Source organism: Bombina bombina, chromosome 2 (assembly GCF_027579735.1).
Source record: "Bombina bombina isolate aBomBom1 chromosome 2, aBomBom1.pri, whole genome shotgun sequence".
Lineage (NCBI taxonomy): Eukaryota > Metazoa > Chordata > Amphibia > Anura > Bombinatoridae > Bombina > Bombina bombina.
In genome coordinates, this window is record NC_069500.1 from 1335357144 (window position 1) to 1335384320 (window position 27177).

Genomic DNA, 27177 nt, shown 5'->3' on the forward strand with positions numbered 1-27177 from the left:
TACGGTCAGTCCAGCACCGAAATACCAGGCAATTCCTCTCTGAACAAGGAACAAAGCAACCCCAGACGATCGTTTGAGCCAGTTGTTCGTTCCTGTGAGTGTGCTTCTCTCTATGTGTATTTAGTCTCCCTATGGGAAAAAGGGGAAACCAGACGTGGACTCCTTGCTCAGTGTGCTTAGAGGAATATGGCTACACCTCACTGATGAGGCCCAATGAAGGCTGAAACGATCGTCTGGGGTTGCTGTGTTCCTTGTTCAGAGAGGAATTGCCTGGTATTTCGGCGCTGGACTGACCTTTAAAGGCGGGATCAGACTGATATACTACAGGAAAGTTCTTCTCTGTGAAAAGCATTACTGGGCTAAAAGAAGCTGCACCCAGGTGGTAAATTGCCATAGAACAGGCTAACAATAGTATTGAGCCAGTTGTTCGTTCCTGTGAGTGTGCTTCTCTCTATGTGTATTTAGTCTCCCTATGGGAAAAAGGGGAAACCAGACGTGGACTCCTTGCTCAGTGTGCTTAGAGGAATATGGCTACACCTCACTGACGAGGCCCAATGAAGGCTGAAACGATCGTCTGGGGTTGCTGTGTTCCTTGTTCAGAGAGGAATTGCCTGGTATTTCGGCGCTGGACTGACCGTTAAAGGCGGGATCAGACTGATATACTACAGGAAAGTTCTTCTCTGTGAAAAGCATTACTGGGCTAAAAGAAGCTGCACCCAGGTGGTAAATTGCCATAGAACAGGCTAACAATAGTATTGAGCCAGTTGTTCGTTCCTGTGAGTGTGCTTCTCTCTATATGTATATATATATATAAACACACACACTTTTGAACATTTCAAAGTCAAATACCTTGAAACATGCAATATCATTTTTATTAATTTTTAACATGTTTCTTGATTATAAATACTTTAAATTGATATGTTCTTCATGTACAAATGTTCTTTTTATTTCATATTTCTGTATATATCTGTATATCTATATCTGTGTATATATTTGTATAGATATATAGATACAATTTTCTCCATAGAACATTTTGCCAGCCAGGAGGCATTATGAAGTTGCTGGGTGATTGGGTCATGCAATACTTTCCGAGAGCCTGATACTACATATATATTTAGCTGCATTAGCGCCACTGGTACTGATCGTTGTGTGTTCAACACATACGATTTTATATGTTTATCATGATATACGTTGCAATATTATAATATTTTCTATCATTTATAAATGTTACTTAGTCTATCCAAAGCACAAATTAACTGCATAATTTCATAATTTAATATAAATGTATTAAATGATAATTTAACCAACAAACATTGAAAATAACTAATATTGGCGTAATATTAGCTTAAATTGCACGCTAATTCGGCCTTGCTAATTGTTTATATCTAGAGAACACAAATCTATTGGTCATTCTAGTGTAAATATAAAATGTGATTGATGAATGTGTACATATGCCACTTCTGATTGCCTCGCTACTGGGGTTACGTGATGTCATGCTATATTATTAATATTTTCAGTCATTTATAAATGGCACACAATAATTACAAGATTAAACATACATTGATTTAATGATAATTTGTGCAACAAACATAAAAAGAGCAGTGTCCTCCCCAGGACCTTTTTAGCGGGTGTACCACCCGGCTTATTTTACTGACCACCCAGCTAAAATTTTAGCCAATATTAAAGGTACATGAAACACATTTGTTTTCTTTTATGATTCAGGTAGAACATACAATTTTAAACAACTTTCCAGTTTACTTCTATTATCTAATCAGCATACCTAGATAGGCTCAGGAGTTTGGAGATAGCTGCTGATTGGTGGCGGAACTTGTATGTCCATTTTCTTTGGCTTATAAATGTGTTCAACTAGCTCCCAGGAGTGCATTGCTGCTTCTTCAATAAAAGATACCAAGAGAATAAAGCAAAACTGATAACATAAGTCAATTGGAAAGTTAAAAAAGTGTAATCTATCTTAATCATGAAAGAAAATTTTGGGTTTCATGTCCATTTAAAGTGAATGCAAATTTTGATGAACCAGTGCCTGGTTTTTAATAATCCTATTAAAAACAGGGACACTTTCATTCATCAAACTTTACATTTCACTGGTTTTGTTAAAATACTTACCTTTTCTTCGTGAAAGCTGCTCCAGCGCTTCCCCCGCCCATTGCAAGCCTCTTCCTACGTCAGAAATGACGACCTCGGCCTTCCTCCAATCACGGAGTTGCTTTAGGCAATGATTCCCCCAGGGGGGAAGCCGTGATTGGAGGATGCCGGAATCGTCATTGCTGAAGAGGCTTACGACGGGCTGGAGAAGTGCTCGAGTGGCTTTCAGGAAGAAAAAGTATTTTAACAAAACCAGTGAAATGTAAAGTTTGACGAATGAAAGTGCCCCTGTTTTTAATAGGATTTTTAAAAACCGGGCACTCATTCCGCAAACTTTACATTCACTTTAAGCTAAAATTAGCTAATATTAAAAACGTTCAATTTTTATTGCACAAATTATCTTTAAATACATTTATATTAAATTATGCAATTAATTTATGCTTTGGCTAGCAGAAAATTATATATTAGAAAATATTACACTGCCTCCACCCGGCTACTCCATAATGCCACCCGGCTACTCCATAATGCCATCCAGCTATGAAAATTTCTGCGGAAAACACTGAAAGAGCTTTTAGTGGATGACAGTTTTAACTAGCCATTTATTCACAGAATCAAAAATTTACTGTAAAATTACCAAAACAATTGTTATTTCCTGTCCCTTTAATACAAACGCAACCCAACGCACCCACTTGTAATCTGGCCCTAAATAGGTTCTGTACTTTGAATTTATAAATAACCAAAAACAATTTTATGTATTTTCCATGAAGGCTAATATAATGGAGGTATACAGTCAAGACGGTTGTTTATACAGTTATAAAGAACCACTGTCAGAGGATGCTATGAGAATTATGATGGCCCTGAAGTCTAATCCTCGTCCAGAGAATGGTCTAGATAAAATCGCTGTGAAAGAAGGTAAGTATATTAACATGTTAAAATGAATTAAAAGATATGAATACTGTAAAATAATCTCTGCTTTGCACATGCTTTGAACAAAACAGAAACCCTTGCTTTTCTGAATTAAAGGGATATTAAACTCCTTTAATAAAAACAAATATGCTAAATGAGAGCAAACATAAAAATAAACAGATTTAGCAAAAAAAGGACTTAGAAATTCTCAGTGTAGCCACTGCCCTCGAGGAGCAAAAGGGGCTGACATGTTGGTAACTTAAGTTGCATTCTGTCCTCTTCTGAGCATGGGTAAAACTGACATTCTGTTTCACTGAATACTATATCAACTCATGTTACTCTAGAAGATGTATGACAAGCTCGATATGCCTTCCTGTAGAGACCCCAGCTCCCTTCAGGGGCTGTGACAAAAAGTAATGGACACTGTACAAATTAAGTTAAAAAAAAGTTATAAATGGTAAAAATGATGAATGCTGCCTACTGTTGTGCACCTTCTCGGTATTACTAGCAATTAGTTGCAAACCTGTAGCTTCTGCCTCCAATTTGTATGTGTGTATGTGTAGATGGTTGCAGGAGACAATACATGCTTGTATACTTTACATCTCAGACATACATAATGGGCTCAATTATTAGTGAAGCTCAATAGTTTTCACCCGAGTGAAAAGGGGTTTATCGTGAGGGTTTGCGCTCATCAGACTTACCGCTCGTATTACCAGCTGAACGTAAACACGATCGCTTGAACACAATTACGATTTACTCTAGAATCATTAAAGCGACTTAAGAGCTCTGGTTAACTGTTTTGTGAAATTAAAAGGTTGCATAAAACACTTCAAAAATACATTACAAAGTACAGTTACACTCATATTTACACTGTCTAATAAAAATTATAAAAAAATAAGTTGCACATCACATAAAAGTTATAAGGGCACAAAGATATCAGATCTCGGATGTTAGAAAAAAACACAGGAAAAAGGGTTTTAACATTGAAATACATACATATATATGTCTAAAGATATATGTGTGTATGTATATATATATATATACAGTATATATAACAGTATATATATATGTCTATATGTATTTATGTATTTATATGTGTATATATGTATTTACAGATATAGTTACACATATAAACACATAAATATATATGTAGACATACGTATATATAAATGTATTGGAGCCCGTTGCCGTTAAGTACAGGAAAACACATATTTATGCAATATTCATATTTATTAAAGGTTTTAGCTATGTATTTACTGTAAATATTTCAGATTTCAATGTTCTGCACATAGCGGAATATGTTCTATGTATTTATAAATAGGTATTCCTATATATATCTGTATATATCTATACCTATATATAATAATTTATATATATATATATATATTTACTGTATATATAGTTATGAATATTTATTTGTGAAAAATAACATCAGATATATAAAGAAATAATTATTTATGAATAAAAATACATATTCAGTTATGTAAAGAACAGTGGGATATGAAATAATCATATTTCTCCAACATTGGTGTGTCCGGTCCACGGCGTCATCCATTACTTGTGGGATATTCTCCTCCCCTACAGGGAAAGGCAAGGAGAGCACACAGCAAGAGCTGTCCATATAGCTCCCCCTCTGGCTCCGCCCCCCAGTCATTCTCCTTGCCGCTCTGAACAAGTAGCATCTCCACGGTGAGGAGTTTGTGGTGTTAGTTGTAGTTTTTTATTTCTTCTATCAAGAGTTTGTTATTTTAAAATAGTGCTGGTATGTACTATTTACTCTGAAACAGAAAGAGATGAAGAGTTCTGTTTAAAAGAGGAGTATGATTTTAGCAGCAGTAACTAAAATCGATTGCTGTTCCCACACAGGACTGTTGAGATGAGAGAACTTCAGTTGGGGGGAACAGTTTGCAGACTTTTCTGCTCAAGGTATGACTAGCCATTTTCTAACAAGACTGTGTAATGCTGGAAGGCTGTCATTTTTCCCTCATGGGGATCGGTAAGCCATTTTCTTAGACTTAGAAAGAATAAAGGGCTTATTATGGGCTATTAACTGGTGGACACTCTTCAGGGCTAAATCGATTGTTTATTTAAGTTTTTGTTTAAAGTTTGAAGTGGATTTCACACTTTTATTATTTGGGGAACGTTTTTTATCGCCAGGCACTAGTTAAGACACCTTCCCAGTCAGGAAGGGCCTTTCACTGTATTAGGCAGAGCCTCATTTTCGCGCCATTATTGCGCAGTTTCTTTTAAGTACAGTGCATGCAGATGCATGTGAGAGGGTCTGGTGTCCACTGAAAACGTTCCTAGAAGGCTTGAAATACCCCCCTGGGATAGTTGAAGTCACAACAAAGGCTGTGGCTGGGACTGTAGTGGGGTTAAAATTGCAAACGGCTCCGGTTTCCACATTTTAAGGGTTAACAGCTTGAAAATTGGGGTGCAATACTTTGAATGCATTAAGACACTGTGGTGAAAATTTGGTAAAGATTGGATAATTCCTTCATAGTTTTTCACATATTCAGTAATAAAGTGTGCCCTGTTTAACATTTAAAGAGACAGTAACGGTTTTGTTTTAAAACGGTTTTTGTACTTTATTAACCAGTTTAAGCCTGTTTAACATGTCTGTACCTTCAGATAGATCATGTTCTGTATGTATGGAAGCCAATGTGGTTCTCCCTTCAAATATATGTGATAATTGTGCCATAGCGTCCAAACACAGTAAGGACAGTATTGTCACAAATAGTAAGGTTGCCCAGGATGATTCCTCAGATGAAGGAAGTAGAGATAGCTCTACATTTTCTCCTTCTGTGTCTATACCAGTTATGCCCGCGCAGGCGACCCCTAGTACTTCTAGCGCGCAAATGCTTGTTACTATGCAACAATTGACGGCAGTAATGGATAACTCCATAGCTAATATTTTATCCAAAATGCCAGCATTTCAGAGAAAGCGCGATTGCTCTGTTTTAAACACAGTAGAGCAGGAGGGCGCTGATGATAATTTTTCTGTCATACCCTCACACCAGTCTGAAGTGGCAGTGAGGGAGGGTTTGTCAGATGGAGAAATTTCTGATACAGGAAGAATTTCTCAGCAGGCAGAACCTGATGTTGTGACACTTAAATTTAAATCAGAGCATCTCCGCGCATTACTTAAGGAGGTGCTATCTACTCTGGATGATTATGACAATCTGGTCATCCCAGAAAACTTGTGCAAGATGGACAAGTTCCTAGAGGTCCCGGTGCACCCTGATGCCTTTCCGATACCTAAACGGGTGGTGGACATAGTGAATAAGGAGTGGGAGAAGCCAGGCATACCTTTTGTCCCTCCTCCTATATTTAAGAAATTGTTCCCTATGGTCGACCCCAGGAAGGACATATGGCAAACAGTCCCTAAGGTCGAGGGGGCGGTTTCTACACTAGCCAAACGCACGACCATTCCCATTGAGGACAAAGATCCTATGGATAAAAAATTGGAGGGTTTGCTTAAAATATTTTTTGTACAGCAAGGTTACCTCCTTCAACCTATTTCGTGCATTATTCCTGTCACTACAGCGGTGTGGTTCTGAGGAAGTCATGGACAGAATTCACGCACTTAAGTTAGCTAATTCCTTTATTTTAGACGCCGCTTTGCAGTTAGCGAGATTAGCGGCGAAAAATTCAGGGTTTGCAATTGTGGCGCGCAGAGCGCTCTGGCTAAAGTCTTGGTCGGCGGATGTATCTTCCAAGACAAAATTGCTTAATATCCCTTTCAAAGGTAAGACCCTTTTTGGGCCAGAATTGAAAGAAATTATTTCAGACATCACTGGGGGAAAGGGCCATGCCCTCCCACAGGATAGGCCTTTCAAGGCTAAGAATAAGTCCAATTTTCGTTCCTTTCGCAATTTCAGGAACGGACCGGCTTCTAACTCAGCAGCCTCTAGACAAGAGGGTAACGCTTCCCAGACTAAACCAGCTTGGAAACCAATGCAAGGCTGGAATAAGGGTAAACAGGCCAAGAAGCCTGCTGCTGCTACCAAGACAGCATGAAGGGGTAGCCCCCGATCCGGGACCGGATCTAGTAGGGGGCAGACTCTCTCTCTTTGCTCAGGCTTGGGCAAGAGATGTTCAGGATCCCTGGACACTAGAAATAGTCTCTCAGGGTTATCTTCTAGAATTCAAGGAACTACCCCCAAGGGGAAGGTTCCACATTCCTCACTTATCTTCAAACCAAATAAGTAGACAGGCATTCTTACATTGTGTAGAAGACCTGTTAAAGATGGGAGTGATACACCCAGTTCCAACTGTGGAACAAGATCAGGGGTTTTACTCAAATCTGTTTGTAGTTCCCAAAAAAGAGGGAACATTCAGACCAATTCTGGATTTAAAAATTCTAAACAAATTTCTCAGAGTTCCATCGTTCAAAATGGAAACCATTCGAACAATTTTACCTACAATCCAGGAGGGTCAATATATGACTACCGTGGATTTAAAGGATGCGTATCTACATATTCCTATCCACAAAGATCATCATCAGTTCCTAAGGTTCGCCTTTCTGGACAAACATTATCAGTTTGTGGCTCTCCCATTCGGACTAGCCACTGCTCCCAGAATTTTCACAAAGGTGCTCGGGTCCCTTCTAGCGGTTCTAAGACCAAGGGGCATTGCAGTGGCACCTTATCTGGACGACATTCTAATTCAAGCGTCGTCTCTTTCCAAGGCAAAGGCTCATACAGATATTGTTCTAGCCTTTCTCAGATCTCACGGGTGGAAGGTGAACGTAGAAAAGAGTTCCCTGTCTCCGTCGACAAGAGTTCCCTTTTTGGGAACAATAATAGATTCTTTTGAAATGAAGATCTTCCTGACAGAAGTCAGAAAGTCAAAGCTTCTAAACGCTTGTCAAGTTCTTCTCTCTATTCTGCAGCCTTCCATAGCTCAGTGCATGGAAGTAGTAGGGTTGATGGTTGCAGCAATGGACATAGTTCCTTTTGCTCAAATTCATCTAAGACCATTACAACTGTGCATGCTCCAGTAGACAGGATCACCTGTCTCAGGGAATGAGTTTCTGCAGACCAAAGTGGGTCATTGTCACGACCGACGCTAGTCTATCAGGCTGGGGCGCGGTCTGGGATTCCCTGAAAACTCAGGGTTTATGGTCTCGGGAAGAGTCTCTTCTCCCGATCTACATCCTGGAATTGAGAGCGATATTCAATGCTCTCTGGGCTTGGCCTCATCTAGCGAAGGCCGGATACATAAGATTCCAGTCAGATAACATGACGACTGTAGCTTACATCAACCATCAGGGACGAACAAGGAGTTCCTTGGCGATGAGAGAGGTATCCAAGATCATCAAATGGGCGGAGGATCACTCCTGCCACCTATCTGCAATCCACATCCCAGGAGTAGACAACTGGGAGGCGGATTATCTGAGTCGTCAAATTTTCTATCCGGGGGAGTGGGAACTCCACCCGGAGGTGTTTGCCCAGTTGACTCAATTATGGGGCATTCCAGACATGGATCTGATGGCGTCTCGTCAGAACTTCAAGGTTCCTTGCTACGGGTCCAGATCCAGGGATCCCAAGGCCACTCTAGTGGATGCATTAGTGGCGCCTTGGTCGTTCAACCTAGCTTATGCGTTTCCACCGTTCCCTCTCCTTCCCAGGCTTGTAGCCAGGATCAAACAGGAGAAGGCCTCTGTGATTCTGATAGCTCCTGCGTGGCCGCGCAGGACTTGGTATGCAGACCTGGTGAATATGTCATCGGCTCCACCATGGAAGCTACCTTTGAGACAGGATCTTCTAGTACAAGGTCCATTCGAACATCCAAATCTAATTTCTCTGCAGCTGACTGCTTGGAAATTGAACGTTTGATTTTATCCAAGCGTGGGTTTTCAGATTCAGTGATAGATACTCTGGTCCAAGCCAGAAAACCTGTGTCTAGAAAGATTTACCATAAAATATGGAAAAGATATATCTGTTGGTGTGAATCCAAGGGATTCTCCTGGAGTAAGATTAAAATTCCTAAGATCCTCTCCTTTCTCCAAGAAGGTTTGGATAAGGGATTGTCAGCGAGTTCTCTAAAAGGACAGATTTCTGCTTTATCTGTCTTGTTATACAAACGACTTGCAGCTGTGCCAGAGGTACAAGCTTTTGTACATGCTTTGGTCAGAATCAAACCTGTTTACAGACCCTTGACTCCTCCTTGGAGTCTAAGTTTAGTTCTTTCAGTTCTTCAGGGGGTTCCGTTTGAACCCTTACATTCCATAGATATCAAGTTGCTATCTTGGAAAGTTCTGTTTTTGGTTGCTATTTCTTCTGCTAGAAGAGTTTCTGAATTATCTGCTTTGCAGTGTGATCCACCCTATCTGGTGTTCCATTCAGATAAGGTTATTTTGCGTACCAAGCCTGGTTTTCTTCCAAAAGTTGTTTCCAGTTTCAAAGAAGGAACGTTTGTTACACAATTTAGATGTAGTCCGTGCTTTAAAGTTCTATTTAGAAGCAACAAAGAATTTTAGACAAACCTCATCCTTGTTTGTCGTTTACTCTGGTAAGAGGAGAGGACAAAAAGCTATTGCTACCTCTCTTTTTTTCTGGCTGAAAAGCATTATCCGATTGGCTTATGAGACTGCCGGACGGCAGCCTCCTGAACGAATCACAGCTCACTCCACTAGGGCTGTGGCTTCCACATGGGCCTTCAAGAACGAGGCTTATGTTAATCAGATATGTAAGGCAGCAACTTGGTCTTCTCTGCACACTTTTGCCAAATTTTACAAATTTGATATTTTTGCTTCTTCGGAGGCTGTTTTTGGGAGAAAGGTTTTGCAAGCCGTGGTGCCTTCTGTTTAGGTAATCTGATTTGATCCCTCCCTTCATCCGTGTCCTAAAGCTTTGGTATTGGTTCCCATAAGTAATGGATGACACCGTGGACCGGACACACCAATGTTGGAGAAAACAGAATTTATGCTTACCTGATAAATTACTTTCTCCAACGGTGTGTCCGGTCCACGGCCCGCCCTGGTTTTTTAATAAGGTTTGAAAATTTTTTCTTTTTCTTTATACACTGCAGTCACCACGGCACCCTATAGTTTCTCCTTTTTCTCCTAACCGTCTGTCGAATGACTCTGGGGCGGAGCCAGAGGGGGAGCTATATGGACAGCTCTTGCTGTGTGCTCTCCTTGCCTTTCCCTGTAGGGGAGGAGAATATCCCACAAGTAATGGATGACGCCGTGGACCGGACACACCGTTGGAGAAAGTAATTTATCAGGTAAGCATAAATTCTGTTTTTTATGTTGGTGTAGTGCAACTGAGAATATGTGATCGTGTTCGCGCAAGAGTGGGGTGTTTTTCTACTTTTTTCTTCCATTGATTCTATGGGGGAATAGGTGAACGCGCATTAAGAAATCTTAATTCTAGCCCAATTAACACTCTAGCGAAAGCGCAAAATTCCGCTCTACTTAATCTTGCCCAATGTGTGAAACTTCTATTACAGAAAATAAGCACATTTTTTAAGCTCAGGCATATTCACCCCAAATGATGCTATAAATCTGCTTGTAGCTGAACTCTATTGTTAGCAATGGGGCAAAAGTGGAAGAAAAAAGTATTTGCATTTGTTTTATGGCACCGATTCTTGGTCTGAGCACCCTGCAACAGCTGTTAAATATCACTTAGGAGTAAAAGGGAGTAATCTCATATGTTTTATAACATCTGATTAAATAACAAAACACAAACTCTTATGTGGTTAACGGAGATACAGGCATTTATATGTTTTTTAAGGAAATATTAAAGCTTTTGCATGATTTGTGCATGTATAGCTGAGTTTCCTAACATTCTTAAAGGGACATTCAACACCCGACACAACAGGATTTCATATGTTTGTAATGCAAACGAAGATCCGCCTGCACCGTCTCCCTTCTCTATCACCTCTATCCTTGTCCTAGTAATCGAATTGAAATATGGCCACCAAACTCCTCCCCCTCCTCCTTCTTCCCCATCTCTATTCCAATTCAGGCTTCTTCATGTAGGGACTGATGACCCGCTCGATATGTCATTGAGCATGCGCATTTGTAATTCAGTCAGATCAGAAACAGCAATCGGACTTGTCGCAGCAAATTCATTTGTTAGCTTTCAAAAATTGAATTGCGCATGCGCTTAACGCCGTGAACGAGTATGAAGATTCTGACAGAGGATTCCATTCTGATTGGAGGATGGCTTGAAAGAGGAAGTTAATACGTAACAGTGGGGGGAGTTTGGCTGCCATATTTCGAGTAGATTAACAGATGTATTTGGAAGGATTACTAGGACAAGGATAGAGGTGATAGAGAAGGGAGGCCGTGTAGGCGGATCTTCGTTTGTGTTACAAACATATAAAATCCTGTTGTGTTGGGTGTTGACTGTCCCTTTAACAAAGATTAGATCTAAGACAATCTCAGTGATGTTTTATCTAGATCAGGTGTGCAACCTTCTGTTGTGATTGATTACTATGGAATTCATTTAATGTGATAGGCTGATAAGCACATTTTAGAATTACTAATACAGTGTTCTACACAGCACCTCTTTAATGTGCGCACCACGCTGCTGAATTTACTGACCACTCCGCTAAAATTTAATGCAATATTAAAGGGACACAAACCACCTTTTCTTCTGTTAAGTGTGATCAGTCCACGGGTCTTCATTACTTCTGGGATATTACTCCTCCCCAACAGGAAGTGCAAGAGGATTCACCCAGCAGAGCTGCATATAGCTCCTCCCCTCTACGTCACTCCCAGTCATTCTCTTGCACCCAACGACTAGATAGGATGTGTGAGAGGACTATGGTGATTATACTTAGTTTTATATCTTCAATCAAAAGTTTGTTATTTTAAAATAGCACCGGAGTGTGTTATTACCTCTCTGGCAGAGTTTGAAGAAGAATCTACCAGAGTTTTACTATGATTTTAGCCGGAGTAGTTAAGATCATATTGCTGTTTTCTCGGCCATCTGAGGAGAGGTAAACTTCAGATCAGGGGACAGCGGGCAGATGAATCTGCATAGAGGTATGTAGCAGCTTTTATTTTCTGACAATGGAATTGATGAGAAAATCCTGCCATACCGATATAATGTCATGTATGTATACTTTACACTTCAGTATTCTGGGGAATGGTACTTCACTAGAATTACACTGTAAGAAGTACATAAAGCTTTTTAATAAATAAGAAATTATGTTTAACGTTTTTGCTGGAATGTAAAATCGTTTTCATTTGCTGAGGTACTGAGTGAATAAATGTTTGGGCACTATTTTTCCACTTGGCAGTTGCTTAATCTTTTTTCTGACAGTTTCTGTTCTCTCTCACTGCTGTGTGTGAGGGGGAGGGGCCGTTTTTTGGCGCTTTTGCTACGCATCAGAAATTTCAGTCAGCAGCTCATTGTATTTCCTGCATGATCCGGTTCATCTCTACAGAACTCAGGGGTCTTCAAAACTTATTTTGAGGGAGGTAATTTCTCTCAGCAGAGCTGTGAGATTATAGTTGACTGAGATAAAAAACGTTTATTCTGTAATTTTTTCCTGCTTTCAGAATTAGTTGTCTTTTGCTAATGGGATTAAACCTTTGCTAAAGTTGTGTTATTTACAAGGATTGAGGCTATAACTGTTTCAATTTATTAATTTTCAACTGTCATAGATCTTCTGTGCTTCTTAAAGGCACAGTACGTTTTTAATAATATTCTAATAGAATTGTATTCCAAGTTGCAAGTTTATTTGCTAGTGTGTTAAACATGTCTGATTCAGAGGAAGATACCTGTGTCATTTGTTGCAATGCCAAAGTGGAGCCCAATAGAAATTTATGTACTAACTGTATTGATGCTACTTTAAATAAAAGTCAATCTGTACAAATTGAACAAATTTCACCAAACAACGAGGGGAGAGTTATGCCGACTAACTCGCCTCACGTGTCAGTACCTGCATCTCCCGCTCGGGAGGTGCGTGAGATTGTAGCGCCGAGTACATCTGGGCGGCCATTACAAATCACATTACAGGATATGGCTACTGTTATGACTGAAGTTTTGGCTAAATTACCAGAACTAAGAGGTAAGCGTGATCACTCTGGGGTGAGAACAGAGTGCGCTGATAATATTAGGGCCATGTCAGACACTGCGTCACAGGTGGCAGAACATGAGGACGGAGAACTTCATTCTGTGGGTGACGGTTCTGATCCAAACAGACTGGATTCAGATATTTCAAATTTTAAATTTAAGCTGGAAAACCTCCGTGTATTACTAGGGGAGGTGTTAGCGGCTCTGAATGATTGTAACACAGTTGCAATACCAGAGAAAATGTGTAGGTTGGATAAATATTTTGCGGTACCGGCGAGTACTGATGTTTTTCCTATACCTAAGAGACTTACTGAAATTGTTACTAAGGAGTGGGATAGACCTGGTGTGCCGTTCTCACCCCCTCCGATATTTAGAAAAATGTTTCCAATAGACGCCACCACACGGGACTTATGGCAAACGGTCCCTAAGGTGGAGGGAGCAGTTTCTACTTTAGCTAAGCGTACCACTATCCCGGTGGAGGATAGCTGTGCTTTTTCAGATCCAATGGATAAAAAATTAGAGGGTTACCTTAAGAAAATGTTTGTTCAACAAGGTTTTATATTGCAACCCCTTGCATGCATTGCGCCGGTCACGGCTGCAGCGGCATTCTGGATTGAGTCTTTGGAAGAGAACATTAGTTCAGCTACTCTGGACGACATTACGGACAGGCTTAGAGTCCTTAAACTAGCTAATTCATTCATTTCGGAGGCCGTAGTACATTTAACTAAACTTACGGCGAAGAATTCAGGATTCGCCATTCAGGCACGCAGGGCTCTGTGGCTAAAATCCTGGTCAGCTGATGTTACTTCTAAGTCTAAATTGCTTAATATACCTTTCAAAGGGCAGACCTTATTCGGGCCCGGGTTGAAAGAGATTATCGCTGACATTACAGGAGGTAAAGGCCATGCCCTGCCTCAGGACAAAGCCAAAGTTAAGGCTAGACAGTCTAATTTTCGTTCCTTTCGTAATTTCAAAGCAGGAGCAGCATCAACTTCCTCTGCACCAAAACAGGAAGGAGCTGTTGCTCGCTACAGACAAGGCTGGAAACCTAACCAGTCCTGGAACAAGGGCAAGCAGGCCAGGAAACCTGCTGCTGCCCTTAAAACAGCATGAATTGAGGGCCCCCGATCCGGGATCGGATCTAGTGGGGGGCAGACTTTCTCTCTTCGCCCAGGCTTGGGCAAGAGATGTCCAGGATCCCTGGGCGCTAGAGATAATATCTCAGGGATACCTTCTGGACTTCAAATACTCTCCTCCAAGAGAGAGATTTCATCTGTCAAGGTTGTCAACAATCCAGACAAAGAAAGAGGCGTTTCTACGCTGCGTACAAGAGCTCTTGTTAATGGGAGTAATCCATCCAGTTCCACGGTCGGAACAGGGACAAGGGTTTTACTCAAATCTGTTTGTGGTTCCCAAAAAAGAGGGAACTTTCAGACCAATCCTGGACTTAAAGATACTAAACAAATTCCTAAGAGTTCCATCGTTCAAGATGGAGACTATTCGGACAATTTTACCTATGATCCAAGAGGGTCAGTACATGACCACTGTAGATTTAAAAGATGCTTACCTTCACATACCGATTCACAAAGATCATTACCGGTACCTAAGGTTTGCCTTCCTAGACAGGCATTACCAGTTTGTGGCTCTTCCATTCGGATTGGCTACAGCTCCAAGAATCTTCACAAAGGTTCTGGGTGCTCTTCTGGCGGTTCTAAGACCGCGGGGAATCTCGGTAGCTCCATACCTAGACGACATTCTGATACAAGCTTCAAGCTTTCAAACTGCCAAGTTTCATACAGAGTTAGTACTGGCATTTCTAAGGTCACATGGATGGAAGGTGAACGAAAAGAAAAGTTCACTCGTTCCACTCACAAGAGTTCCCTTCCTGGGGACTCTTATAGATTCTGTAGAAATGAAGATTTACCTGACAGAGGACAGGCTAACAAGACTTCAAAGTGCTTGCCGCACCCTTCATTCCATTCAACACCCGTCAGTGGCTCAATGCATGGAGGTAATCGGCTTAATGGTAGCGGCAATGGACATAGTACCCTTTGCACGCTTACACCTCAGACCACTGCAACTGTGCATGCTAAGTCAGTGGAATGGGAATTACTCAGACTTGTCCCCTTCTCTGAATCTGGATCAAGAGACCAGAAATTCTCTTCTATGGTGGCTTTCTCGGCCACATCTGTCCAGGGGGATGCCATTCAGCAGACCAGACTGGACAATTGTAACAACAGACGCCAGCCTTCTAGGTTGGGGTGCCGTCTGGAATTCTCTGAAGGCTCAGGGACAATGGAGTCAGGAGGAGAGTCTCCTGCCAATAAACATTCTGGAATTGAGAGCAGTTCTCAATGCACTCCTGGCTTGGCCCCAGTTGACAACTCGGGGGTTCATCAGGTTTCAGTCGGACAACATCACGACCGTAGCTTACATCAACCATCAGGGAGGGACAAGAAGCTCCCTAGCTATGATGGAAGTATCAAAGATAATTCGCTGGGCAGAGTCTCACTCTTGCCACCTGTCAGCAATCCACATCCCGGGAGTGGAGAACTGGGAGGCGGATTTCTTAAGTCGTCAGACTTTTCATCCGGGGGAGTGGGAACTTCATCCGGAGGTCTTTGCCCAAATACTTCGACGTTGGGGCAAACCAGAAATAGATCTCATGGCGTCTCGACAGAACGCCAAGCTTCCTCGTTACGGGTCCAGATCCAGGGATCCAGGAGCAGTCCTGATAGATGCCCTGACAGCACCTTGGGACTTCAGGATGGCTTACGTGTTTCCACCCTTCCCAATGCTTCCTCGATTGATTGCCAGAATCAAACAGGAGAGAGCATCAGTGATTCTAATAGCACCTGCATGGCCACGCAGGACTTGGTATGCAGACCTGGTGGACATGTCATCCTGTCCACCTTGGTCTCTACCTCTGAAACAGGACCTTCTGATGCAGGGTCCTTTCAAACATCAAAATCTAACTTCTCTGAAGCTGACTGCTTGGAAATTGAACGCTTGATTTTATCAAGACGTGGGTTTTCTGAGTCAGTTATTGATACCTTAATACAGGCTAGGAAGCCTGTTACCAGAAGGATTTACCATAAGATATGGCGTAAATACCTATATTGGTGTGAATCCAAAGGTTACTCTTGGAGTAAGGTTAGGATTCCTAGGATATTGTCTTTTCTACAAGAAGGTTTAGAAAAGGGTTTATCTGCTAGTTCATTAAAGGGACAGATCTCAGCTCTGTCCATTCTGTTACACAAACGTCTGTCAGAAGTTCCTGACGTCCAGGCTTTTTGTCAGGCTTTGGCCAGGATTAAGCCTGTGTTTAAAACTGTTGCTCCACCATGGAGTTTAAACCTTGTTCTTAATGTTTTACAGGGTGTTCCGTTTGAACCCCTTCATTCCATTGATATAAAATTGTTATCTTGGAAAGTTCTATTTTTAATGGCTATTTCCTCGGCTCGAAGAGTCTCTGAATTATCAGCCTTACATTGTGATTCTCCTTATTTGATTTTTCATTCGGATAAGTTAGTTCTGCGTACTAAACCTGGGTTCTTACCTAAGGTAGTCACTAACAGGAATATCAATCAAGAGATTGTTGTTCCTTCTTTGTGCCCAAATCCTTCTTCGAAGAAGGAACGTCTACTGCACAACCTGGATGTAGTCCGTGCTCTAAAATTTTACTTACAGGCAACTAAGGAATTTCGACAAACGTCTTCCCTGTTTGTCGTTTACTCTGGTCAGAGGAGAGGTCAAAAGGCTTCTGCTACCTCTCTTTCTTTTTGGCTTCGTAGCATAATTCGTTTAGCTTATGAGACTGCTGGACAGCAGCCTCCTGAAAGAATTACAGCTCATTCTACTAGAGCTGTGGCTTCCACTTGGGCCTTCAAGAATGAGGCCTCTGTTGAGCAGATTTGCAAGGCTGCAACTTGGTCTTCGCTTCATACTTTTTCCAAATTTTACAAATTTGACACTTTTGCTTCCTCGGAGGCTATTTTTGGGAGAAAGGTTCTTCAGGCAGTGGTTCCTTCTGTATAAAGAGCCTGCCTATCCCTCCCGTCATCCGTGTACTTTTGCTTTGGTATTGGTATCCCAGAAGTAATGATGACCCGTGGACTGATCACACTTAACAGAAGAAAACATAATTTATGCTTACCTGATAAATTCCTTTCTTCTGTAGTGTGATCAGTCCACGGCCCGCCCTGTTTTTAAGGCAGGTAAATATTTTTTAATTTATACTCCAGTCACCACTACACCCTTGGCTTCTCCTTTCTCGTTGGTCCTTGGTCGAATGACTGGGAGTGACGTAGAGGGGAGGAGCTATATGCAGCTCTGCTGGGTGAATCCTCTTGCACTTCCTGTTGGGGAGGAGTAATATCCCAGAAGTAATGATGACCCGTGGACTGATCACACTACAGAAGAAAGGAATTTATCAGGTAAGCATAAATTATGTTTTTTTTCTTTCATGATTCAGATAGAGAATGCAATTTTAAAGGGATAGTCTAGTCAAAATGAAACTTTCATGATTTAGAGCATGCAATTTTAAGCAACTTTCTAATTTACTCCTATTAGAAATTTTTCATCGTTCTCTTGGTATCTTTATTTGTAAAAGCAAGAATGTAAAGCTTAGAAGCTAGCCCATTTTTGGTTCAGCACCTGGGTAACACATGCTGATTGGTGGTTACATTTAGACACAAATCAGCAACTGCTACCCAGGTCTGAACCAAAAATGGGTCGAATCCTAAGCTTACATGCTTTCTTTTTCAAATAAAGATACCAAGAGAACGAAGAAAAATTTATAATAGGAGTAAATTGAAAGATGCTTAAAATTGTATGCTGTATCTAAATCATGAACGTTTATTTTTGACTAGACATTAAGCAACTTTCTAATTTACTCCTATTATATTTTTTTCTTGTAAGCATAGGAGCATGCCCATTTTGGTTCAGTACCTGGGTAGCGCTTGCTGATAGGTGGCTAAATTTTGGTTTTGTGTACCTTTAAGCTTCACTTAGCTAATATTAAAATGTTTAAATGTGTATTACATAAATTCTCTTTAAATACATTATGTTAAATTATGCAATTAATTTGTGCTTTGGATAGCAGAAAACATTATTACACTGCCGCCACCCAGCAGGCAACATTTCTGTGGAGAACACTGTAATAGATGAGCTAATATAAAGCAAACATGTATATAAATCCTGTAATATCTGTAATATCTGTAATATGGTACAGATCTCCATAAATGTACTAAAATTTCCTCTATGCTTTCAGACACACAATATTAAGGGCCCCATTTATTAAAAGGCAGGCGGACAGCTTCTCAACTTGCAAAGCTGTCCGCCCACCTTCGCTGCATACGGACAGAGGATCTGTTGATCCACTGGCCCATATGTATCATTACACACTCCGATGAGTGTGTAATGCTCGCCCTTCATTTGCACGACCAATCGCACAAGTGAAGGGACTGTCAATTGGCACCTCTAATGACTGCTGCTTTTTACATTGTGGGAAGCAGGCTCACATATGCTAACCTGCCCCCCAAGGGCTCCGGAGCAGCTCATGCTGCTTTGTACATGGAGCCCTAAGTGTGTAGATGTGAAAGGACTACATAAAAAGCACCGGAGGACCATCTTGTGGGCCCCCCAAGCCTTAGGTTGTACAAGTGTGATCTAAATACTGCTGAAGGCTTCAAAAGCAGTGGAAACAGCCTTTCATACTTCTATGGGGATTTTAGCTTTTCAAAGCATTAATTTTCAGAATTTGTTCTTTCAGATTCTTCTGGATCTAGTTGTCATAGATTTGATGTTTGGAAGTGAATATTTCTGCTTTACACCTAATGGAAGGAAAAACAATGAGGGGATAGGTTGACATCTTAGCCTTCAGAGGGACTAATAAATATATAAGAAATACACTGGTTCTTATATTAATTGAACCCATATAAATGTAATCTCTTATTTGATGTTATGCCCAGAGTATAACTGGTGTTGAAATGGGTTGTGAAAGATCTTTTAGCGTGTTCCAGCAAAAGACATAGGAGCTTTAATTTTTGAAGGACAGTTAATAAGGAGGGTCCTAATCATAATCATTATTGACTGGGTCCTGATAGCCAATGCGCTGCATATTTAGCATAAACAATGAATTATTCTTTGTAATTGTTTTTTTGTTTTTGCAGATAAAGTTTTGAAACACAAATCCACTGTTCAAAATAGTTTCAAAGGGACTATACCTCTGAAAGCAAGTAACAAGTAAGACAATGTGAAGCTTATATATTTGTATGACAGTCACGTTTTTTCTTTGATTTATCAAATCTAACTATGTTTTTTTTAATGGTTCATATGACTTCCATCAATGTTTACATTCAATCTAATATTTATAAGGTGAGGAGAAGGTATCATTTGTGTTCCCCTACTTTGTTTTTTTTAATAGAGCTCTTCACCCCCCTGTATACTCATTAACGGCCACTTAACCCCTTACATTTACTTAAACAGAAATGTATTTTGAAAAGTCAGCCTTGCTTTTTCACTTCTTGCACACACTTCTTGAAATTGAAAAGGCCAACGCAGCCATACACTAATAAATCAAATAATTAAAACTAAAATGTTCTTAATATTGTTTAACACTTGCCTAGCAAGAATGAAAACAGAACAGAATGGAAAAGCCTGGAACATCCACTGGCCAGGTAGCCAGACTAAGTAAAAGCACTAGTTCTACGTGGCTAGGAGGGAGAATGACAATGAGCCACAGAATCCATGTCCAAGTGTCCTTGTTTTGCACAATAAACAACCGAAGCACCCACCCAAGTAGTGACACCAACCAAATTCACCCATTTCACGTGGCTAAGAGAAAAGTGACTAGGAACCACAGTTATGCCACATAATTCAGACTCAGTTGTCCATTATAGTAAAAAAAAAGTTTTTTTTATAAAAAAGGTTTGCTCCCACTTTCCAAGTAGCCACAGCACCAAAATTCACCATTCCCACAAGACTAGACATGAAAGAGACATGGAACCACAGATTTTCAGAGATAAAGGCCAGGAAATTCCATTTCCCAAGAAGCAGCACAAACCACTGTCACCCATGGCCAATGCTTAGAAGGAAAGACAAAGAGCCACAGACCTGCCATTCTGGTTAAAAAATAAATAAATAAATACTTTGGAAGTGATTGGTTCTGGCCGGTTTTTGTGCAGAACTATAACTGACACTTGGATGTGAATTCTGTGGGTGATCTCTGGCTTCTTGTCTCTCTCCCTTATAGCCTTATGGAACAGGGGAATTTTGGTCGGTGTGGCTCCTTGGGACTTTTTTTTGTGCAAAATGGTTTTTGACTGAAAAGTACATTTGTATATGGATTCTGTAGCTCTTTGATTCTCTCCCTATTGGTGAATTTGATTGGTGTGGCTACTTGGGAAGTGTATGTTTTAGGCCTTTTCTCTTGTAAGGTGTATCCAGTCCACGGGTTCATCCATTACTTGTGGGATATTCTCCTTCCCAACAGGAAGTTGCAAGAGGAAACCCACAGCAGAGCTGTCTATATAGCTCCTCCCCTAACCCCCACCTCCAGTCATTCTCTTGCAACTCTCGACAAGATAGGAAGTCTCAAGAGATATGTGGTGACTTAGTGTAGTTTTACCTTCAATCAAGAGTTTGTTATTTTTAAACGGTACCGGCGTTGTACTGTTTTACTCTCAGGCAGAAATTAGAAGAAGAATTCTGCCTGGAGGTTGATGATCTTAGCGGTTTGTAACTAAGGTCCATTGCTGTTCTCACACATAACTGAAGAGTATGGGAAAACTTCAGTTGGGGGAACGGTCTGCAGATTACCTGCTTTCAGGTATGTTCAGTATTTTTATTTCTAGAGAGATGAATAAGTTCTAGAAAATGCTGACAAAGCCTTGTGTATTTGAGGTAAGCTAGATGCAGTGATTTAACGACTGGGATCATGCTTACAAAACAGGGTAATACTCATGTTAATACTCATATTACTTAGTGACAAAACGTTTACATGTTTTCATAAATAGAACGTTTTTTCTCTGAGGGAGATAAGTCTTTATTTGGGGCCTAGTTTCCACATGGCTAGTCAGATACCCCTAGGAGTACTTTCTTAAGGCCCCTCTGACATCCAGTACATGGTGAGAGGGGCCTATTTTCACGCTCTAGATGCGCAGTTTCCTTCAGACTGAGACATCCAGCTTCCCTAGAGGAGTCCTCTGGCATCTGAGGACCATCATAAAGGGTTTATTTCTTCACTAAATCGTATTTGAGGGCAGGTAGGAGCCTCAGCAGAGCTGTGGCAAGGGGCTCAACTGTCTTTTACCGGTGGTTGACATTTTTTAAATCCGGTTTGGGGGCTAAGGGGTTAATCATCCATTTGCAAGTGGGTGCAATGTTGCTTTAGTCCCTTACACATACTGTAAAAATTTCGAAGACTTTACTGTATTTTTACACTGTTTTGCAGTTTAAGTGTTAGTTTTTTTCTCTTAAAGGCACAGTAAAGTTTTTGTTTAACTGCTGTTTCACCTTTATTAAAGTGTTTTTCAAGCTTGCTTGTCTCATTACTAGTCTGTTAAACATGTCTGACATAGTGACATAGAGGAAACTCCTTGTTCAATATGTTTGGAAGCCATTGTGGAACCCCCTCTTAGAATGTGTACCAAATGTACTGAAATTTCTATAAACTATAAAGACCATATTATGGCGCTTAAAGATTTATCTCCAGAGGATTCTCTGACTTAAAAAAGGGAGGTTATGCCATCTAGCTCTCCCCATGTGTCAGAACCTATAACTCCCGCTCAAGTGACGTCAAGTACATCTAGCGCATCTAATTCTTTTACCTTACAGGACATGGCAGCAGTTATGAATGCTACCCTCTCAGAGGTATTGTCCAAACTGCCAGGGTTACAAGGAAAGCGAGACAGCTCTGGGGCTAGAACAAATACAGAGCTTTCTGACGCTTTAATACCTGTGTCCGATATACCCTCACAATACTTAGAAGCCGAGGCAGGAGAGCTTCTATCTGTGGGTGACATTTCAGATTCAGGGAAGGCGTTGCTTCAGTCTGATTCTGAAATGACAGCGTTTAAATTTAACCTTGAACACCTCCGCTTATTGCTTAGGGAGGTTTTAGTGACTCTGGATGACTGTGAACCCATTGTAGTGCCAGAGAAATTGTGTAAGATGGACAAATACTTTGCAGTGCCTGTTTACACTGATGTTTTTCCAGTCCCTAAGAGATTTTTGGAAATTATTACTAAGGAATGGGATAGACCAGGTGTGCCGTTCTCTCCCCCTCCTGCTTTTAAAAAGATGTTTCCCATAGATGCCGCCATACGGGACTTGTGGCAGACGGTCCCTAAGGTGGAGGGAGCAGTCTCTACCCTAGCTAAGCGTACAACTATCCCTGTTGAGGACAGTTGTGCTTTCCTAGATCCTATGGATAAAAAATTGGAGGGTCTCCTTAAGAAAATTTTTATACATCAAGGTTTTATTCTCCAGCCTCTTGCATGCATTGCTCCAGTTACTGCTGCAGCGGCTTTCTGGTTCGAGCCTCTTGAGGAGGCTCTACAGGTGGAGACCCCGTTAGATGATATTTTAGACAGGATTAAAGCTCTTAAGTTAGCTAATTCCTTTATCTCTGGCGCCGTTTTTCATTTAGCCAAGCTAACGGCTAAGAATTCAGATTTTGCCATTCTGGTGCATAGGGCGCTATGGCTTATGTCCTGGTCAGCAGACGTTACTTCAAAGGCTAAGCTTCTTAACATCCCCTTCAAGGGACAGACCCTTTTCGGGCCTGGTCTGAAGGAGATCATTTCTGATATTACCGGAGGAAATGGTCACACCCTTCCTCAGGATAGGTCCAATAAGTTAAGGACCAAACAGAATAATTTTTGTTCCTTTCGAAACTTCAAGAGTGTCGCAGCTTCAGCTTCCTCTAATGCAAAACAAGAGGGAAATTTCGCCCAGTCCAAACCAGTCTGGAGACCTAACCAGGCTTGGAACAAGGGGAAGCAGGCCAAAAAACCTGCTGCTGCCCCTAAGACAGTATGAAGGAGTAGCCCCGATCCGGGACCGGATCTAGTAGGGGGCAGACTTTCTCTCTTCGCTCAGGCTTGGGCAAGAGACGTCCAGGATCCCTGGGCACTAGAGATTGTTTCCCAGGGATATCTTCTGGAATTCAAAGCCTCATCTCCAAAGGGGAGATTTCACCTCTCACAACTATCTGCAAACCAGATAAAGAGAGAGGCATTCTTACGTTGCGTTTTAGACCTTCTGGTTATGGGAGTGATCCACCCAGTTCCAAGGGAGGAACAGGGGCAGGGTTTCTATTCAAACCTGTTTATAGTTCCCAATAAAGAGGGAACGTTCAGACCAATCTTGGATCTCAAGATCCTAAACAAATTTCTCAGGGTCCCATCTTTCAAGATGGAGACAATCCGAACCATCCTCCCTATGATCCAGGAGGGTCAATATATGACTACCGTGGACTTAAAGGATGCTTATCTCCACATTCTGATTCACAGAGATCATCATCAGTTACTCAGGTTCGCCTTCCTAGACAGGCATTACCAGTTTGTGGCTCTTCCCTTCGGGTTAGCCACGGCGCCAAGAATCTTTACAAAGGTTCTAGGGTCTCTACTGGCGGTTCTAAGGCCGCGGGGCATATCGGTGGCACCTTACCTAGACGACATCCTGATCCAGGCGTCAACTTTTCAAATCGCCAAGTCCCATACGGACATTGTTCTGGCCTTTCTGAGGTCTCACGGGTGGAGGGTGAACAGAGAAAAGAGTTCACTCTCCCCTCTCACAAGAGTTTCCTTCCTAGGAACTCTGATAGATTCAGTTGAAATGAAAATTTTTCTGACAGAGGTCAGGATATCAAAGATTCTAACTTCTTGCCGTGCTCTACATTCCACTTCTCGGCCATCAGTGGCTCAGTGTATGGGAATGATCAGCCTGATGGTAGCGGCAATGGACATAGTTCCGTTTGCCCGCCAACATCTCAGACCACTGCAACTTTGCATGCTCAATCAGTGGGATGGGGACTACACAGATTTGTCTCATCTGTTAAATCTGGATCAAGAGACCAGGGATTCTCTTCTCTGGTGGTTATCTCGGGTCCATCTGTCCAGGTGAATGAGTTTCCGCAGGCCAGAGTGGACTATAGTGACGACAGATGCCAGCCTTCTGGGCTGGGGCGCAGTCTGGAATTCCCTGAAGGCTCAGGGTTCGTGGACTCAGGAGGAGGCCCTCCTTCCGATAAACATTCTGGAGCTAAGAGCGATATTCAATGCTCTTCAGGCTTGGCCTCAACTGGCGGCGGTCAGATTCATCCGATTTCAGTCGGACAATATCATGACTGTAGCCTATATCAACCATCAGGGGGAACAAGGAGTCCCCTGGCAATGATGGAGGTTTCCAAGATAATTCTTTGGGAAGAGGTTCACTCTTGCCATTTCTCAGCTATCCATATCCCAAGAGTAGAGAACTGGGAGGCAGACTTTCTAAGTCGGAAGACTTTTCATCCGGGGGAGTGGGAGCTTCATCCGGAGGTATTTGCCCAGCTGATTCAACTATGGGGCAAACCAGAACTGGATCTGATGGCGTCTCGTCAGAACACCAACCTTCCTCGTTAAGGGTCCAGGTCAAGGGATCGCCAGGCAACGCTCTAGCAGTGCTCTAGCAGTGCCCTGGTCCTTCAGCCTGGCTTATGTGTTTCCACCATTTCCTCTCCTCCCTCGTCTGATTGCCAAGATCAAGCAGGAGAGAGCTTCGATGATTTTGATAGCACCTGCGTGGCCACGCAGGACTTGGTATGCAGATCTGGTGGACATGTCATCCTTTCCACCATGGACTCTGCCGCTGAGGCAGGACCTTCTACTCCAAGGTCCATTCAAACATCCAAATCTAATTTCTCTGCGTCTGACTGCTTGGAAATTGAACGCTTGATTTTATCAAAACGTGGTTTCTCCGAGTCGGTCATTGATACCTTGATTCAGGCTTGAAAGCATGTCACCAGGAAAATCTATCATAATATATGGTGTAAATATCTTCATTGGTGTGAATCCAAGGGTTACTCGTGGAGAAAGGTCAGGATTCCTAGAATTTTATCTTTTCTCCAAGACGGATTGGAAAAGGGATTAGCGGCTAGTTCCTTAAAGAGACAGATTTCTGCTCTGTCTATTCTTTTGCATAAGCTAATGGCTGATGTTCCAGACGTTCAGGCGTTTTGTCAGGCTTTGGTTAGAATCAGGCCTGTGTTTAAACCTGTTGCTCCGCCATGGAGTTTAAATTTAGTTCTTAAAGTTCTTCAAGGGGTTCCGTTTGAACCTTTGCATTCCATAGATATTAAGCTTTTATCTTGGAAAGTTCTGTTCCTAGTAGCTATCTCTTCGGCTCGAAGAGTTTCAGAGTTATCTGCCTTACAGTGTGATTCCCCTTATCTGATCTTCCATGCAGATAAGGTAGTTTTGCGTACCAAACCTGGGTTTCTTCCTAAGGTGGTATCTAATAAGAATATCAATCAGGAGATTGTTGTTCCGTCTCTGTGTCCTAATCCTTCTTCAAAGAAGGAACGTCTGTTACACAATCTTGACGTGGTTCGTGCTTTAACGCTTTATTTGCAAGCTACTAAGGATTTTCGTCAAACATCTACATTGTTTGTTGTCTGGAAAGAGGAGAGGCCAAAAGGCTTCGGCAACTTCTCTTTCTTTTTGGCTGAGAAGCATAATCCGTTTCGCTTATGAGACTGCTGGCCAGCAGCCTCCTGAAAGGATTACCACTCATTCTACTAGAGCGGTAGCTTCCACATGGGCTTTTAAACATGAGGCCTCTGTTGAACAGATTTGTAAGGCGGCGACTTGGTCTTCGCTTCATACTTTTTCTAAATTCTACAAATTTGATTCTTTTGCTTCCTCTGAGGCTATTTTTGGGAGAAAGGTCTTACAGGCAGTGGTGCCTTCCGTTTAAGTTCCTGCCTTGTCCCTCCCTTCATCCGTGTCGTAAAGCTTTGGTATTGGTATACCACAAGTAATGAATGAACCCGTGGACTGGATACACCTTACAAGAGAAAACAAAATTTATGCTTACGTGATAAATTTCTTTCTCTTGTGGTGTATCCAGTCCCTGTCACTTTAAGGCAGGTGTTTTTATTTTTAAAACTACAGTCACCACTGCACCCTATAGTTTCTCCTTTTTCTTACTTGTCTTCGGTCGAATGACTGGAGGTGGGGGTTAGGGGATGAGCTATATAGACAGCTCTGCTGTGGGTGTCCTCTTGCAACTTCCTGTTGGGAAGGAGAATATCCCACAAGTAATGGATGAACCCGTGGACTGGATACACCACAAGAGAAAGAAATTTATCAGGTAAGCATAAATTTAGTTTTTTTGTGCAAAATTTTATTTTATTTTAACTGGAAACGACTTACTTGGATATGGATCCCACAGCAGATCTGTGGCTTCTTGTCACTTGTGACTCCTATCTTTGTAGAATGGGTGAATTTGATCTATGTGGCTACTTTGGAAATCGGTGTTCCAGACTTTTTTTTTTTTATACAAAAAGTTTTTGTAGACTAAAATACATATTTGGATGTGGATTATGTGGCAGATCTGTTCCTCCTTAACTCTTTCCTTCCTAATTTTGTAGAACTGGTGAATTTGGTTGGTGTGGCAACTTTGTGAGCTTTTTTGTGTGTGTGTAGAATGGACACTTGGATGTGGATTCCATGGTAGATTTGTGGCCCTTTGCATTTCTTCTTCCTAACCTTGTCAAAATGCTGTATTTTTGGTGTGGTTACTTTGGACGTTGATGTTCCGGGTAGTTCTGTTTTGTTCTGTATTCATCTTATTTAGCAAGTGGTTACTAAAAATGTATTATTATACTAGAATATTGTTTAGAAGGGTCTTGAAATCCAAGGTTCAGTTTAGTGAGCATTAACAATCAAATTTCCATATTCAGATGAACCTATGTAAATTCTCAGTCTCACCTGTAATTATCTGAATAGTGACTTCTAAATGAGATAGGCATGAAGCTTAGTTGCTTAAATTTAGCCTCTCAATAGATTTTGTTATGTTTAGTAAATTGTATCCATTTTTATTCTTTGCATGTTTTCTGCATAATAATAATAATATAGAAAAC

The 27177-nt window shown here is 41.4% G+C and overlaps 1 protein-coding gene across 1 annotated transcript in view; it reads left to right on the forward strand.

Annotated features, from left to right (window-relative positions):
- Window positions 1-2879: 2879 nt before the first annotated feature.
- Window positions 2880-27177, forward strand: part of POLN (DNA polymerase nu) — a 587345-nt gene continuing 563047 nt past the window's right edge. The window contains exons 1-2 of the mRNA XM_053700310.1: window positions 2880-3015; window positions 19220-19292. Coding sequence (XP_053556285.1) covers window positions 2880-3015; window positions 19220-19292 — 209 coding nt within the window. The remainder of the gene's footprint in view (window positions 3016-19219; window positions 19293-27177) is intronic.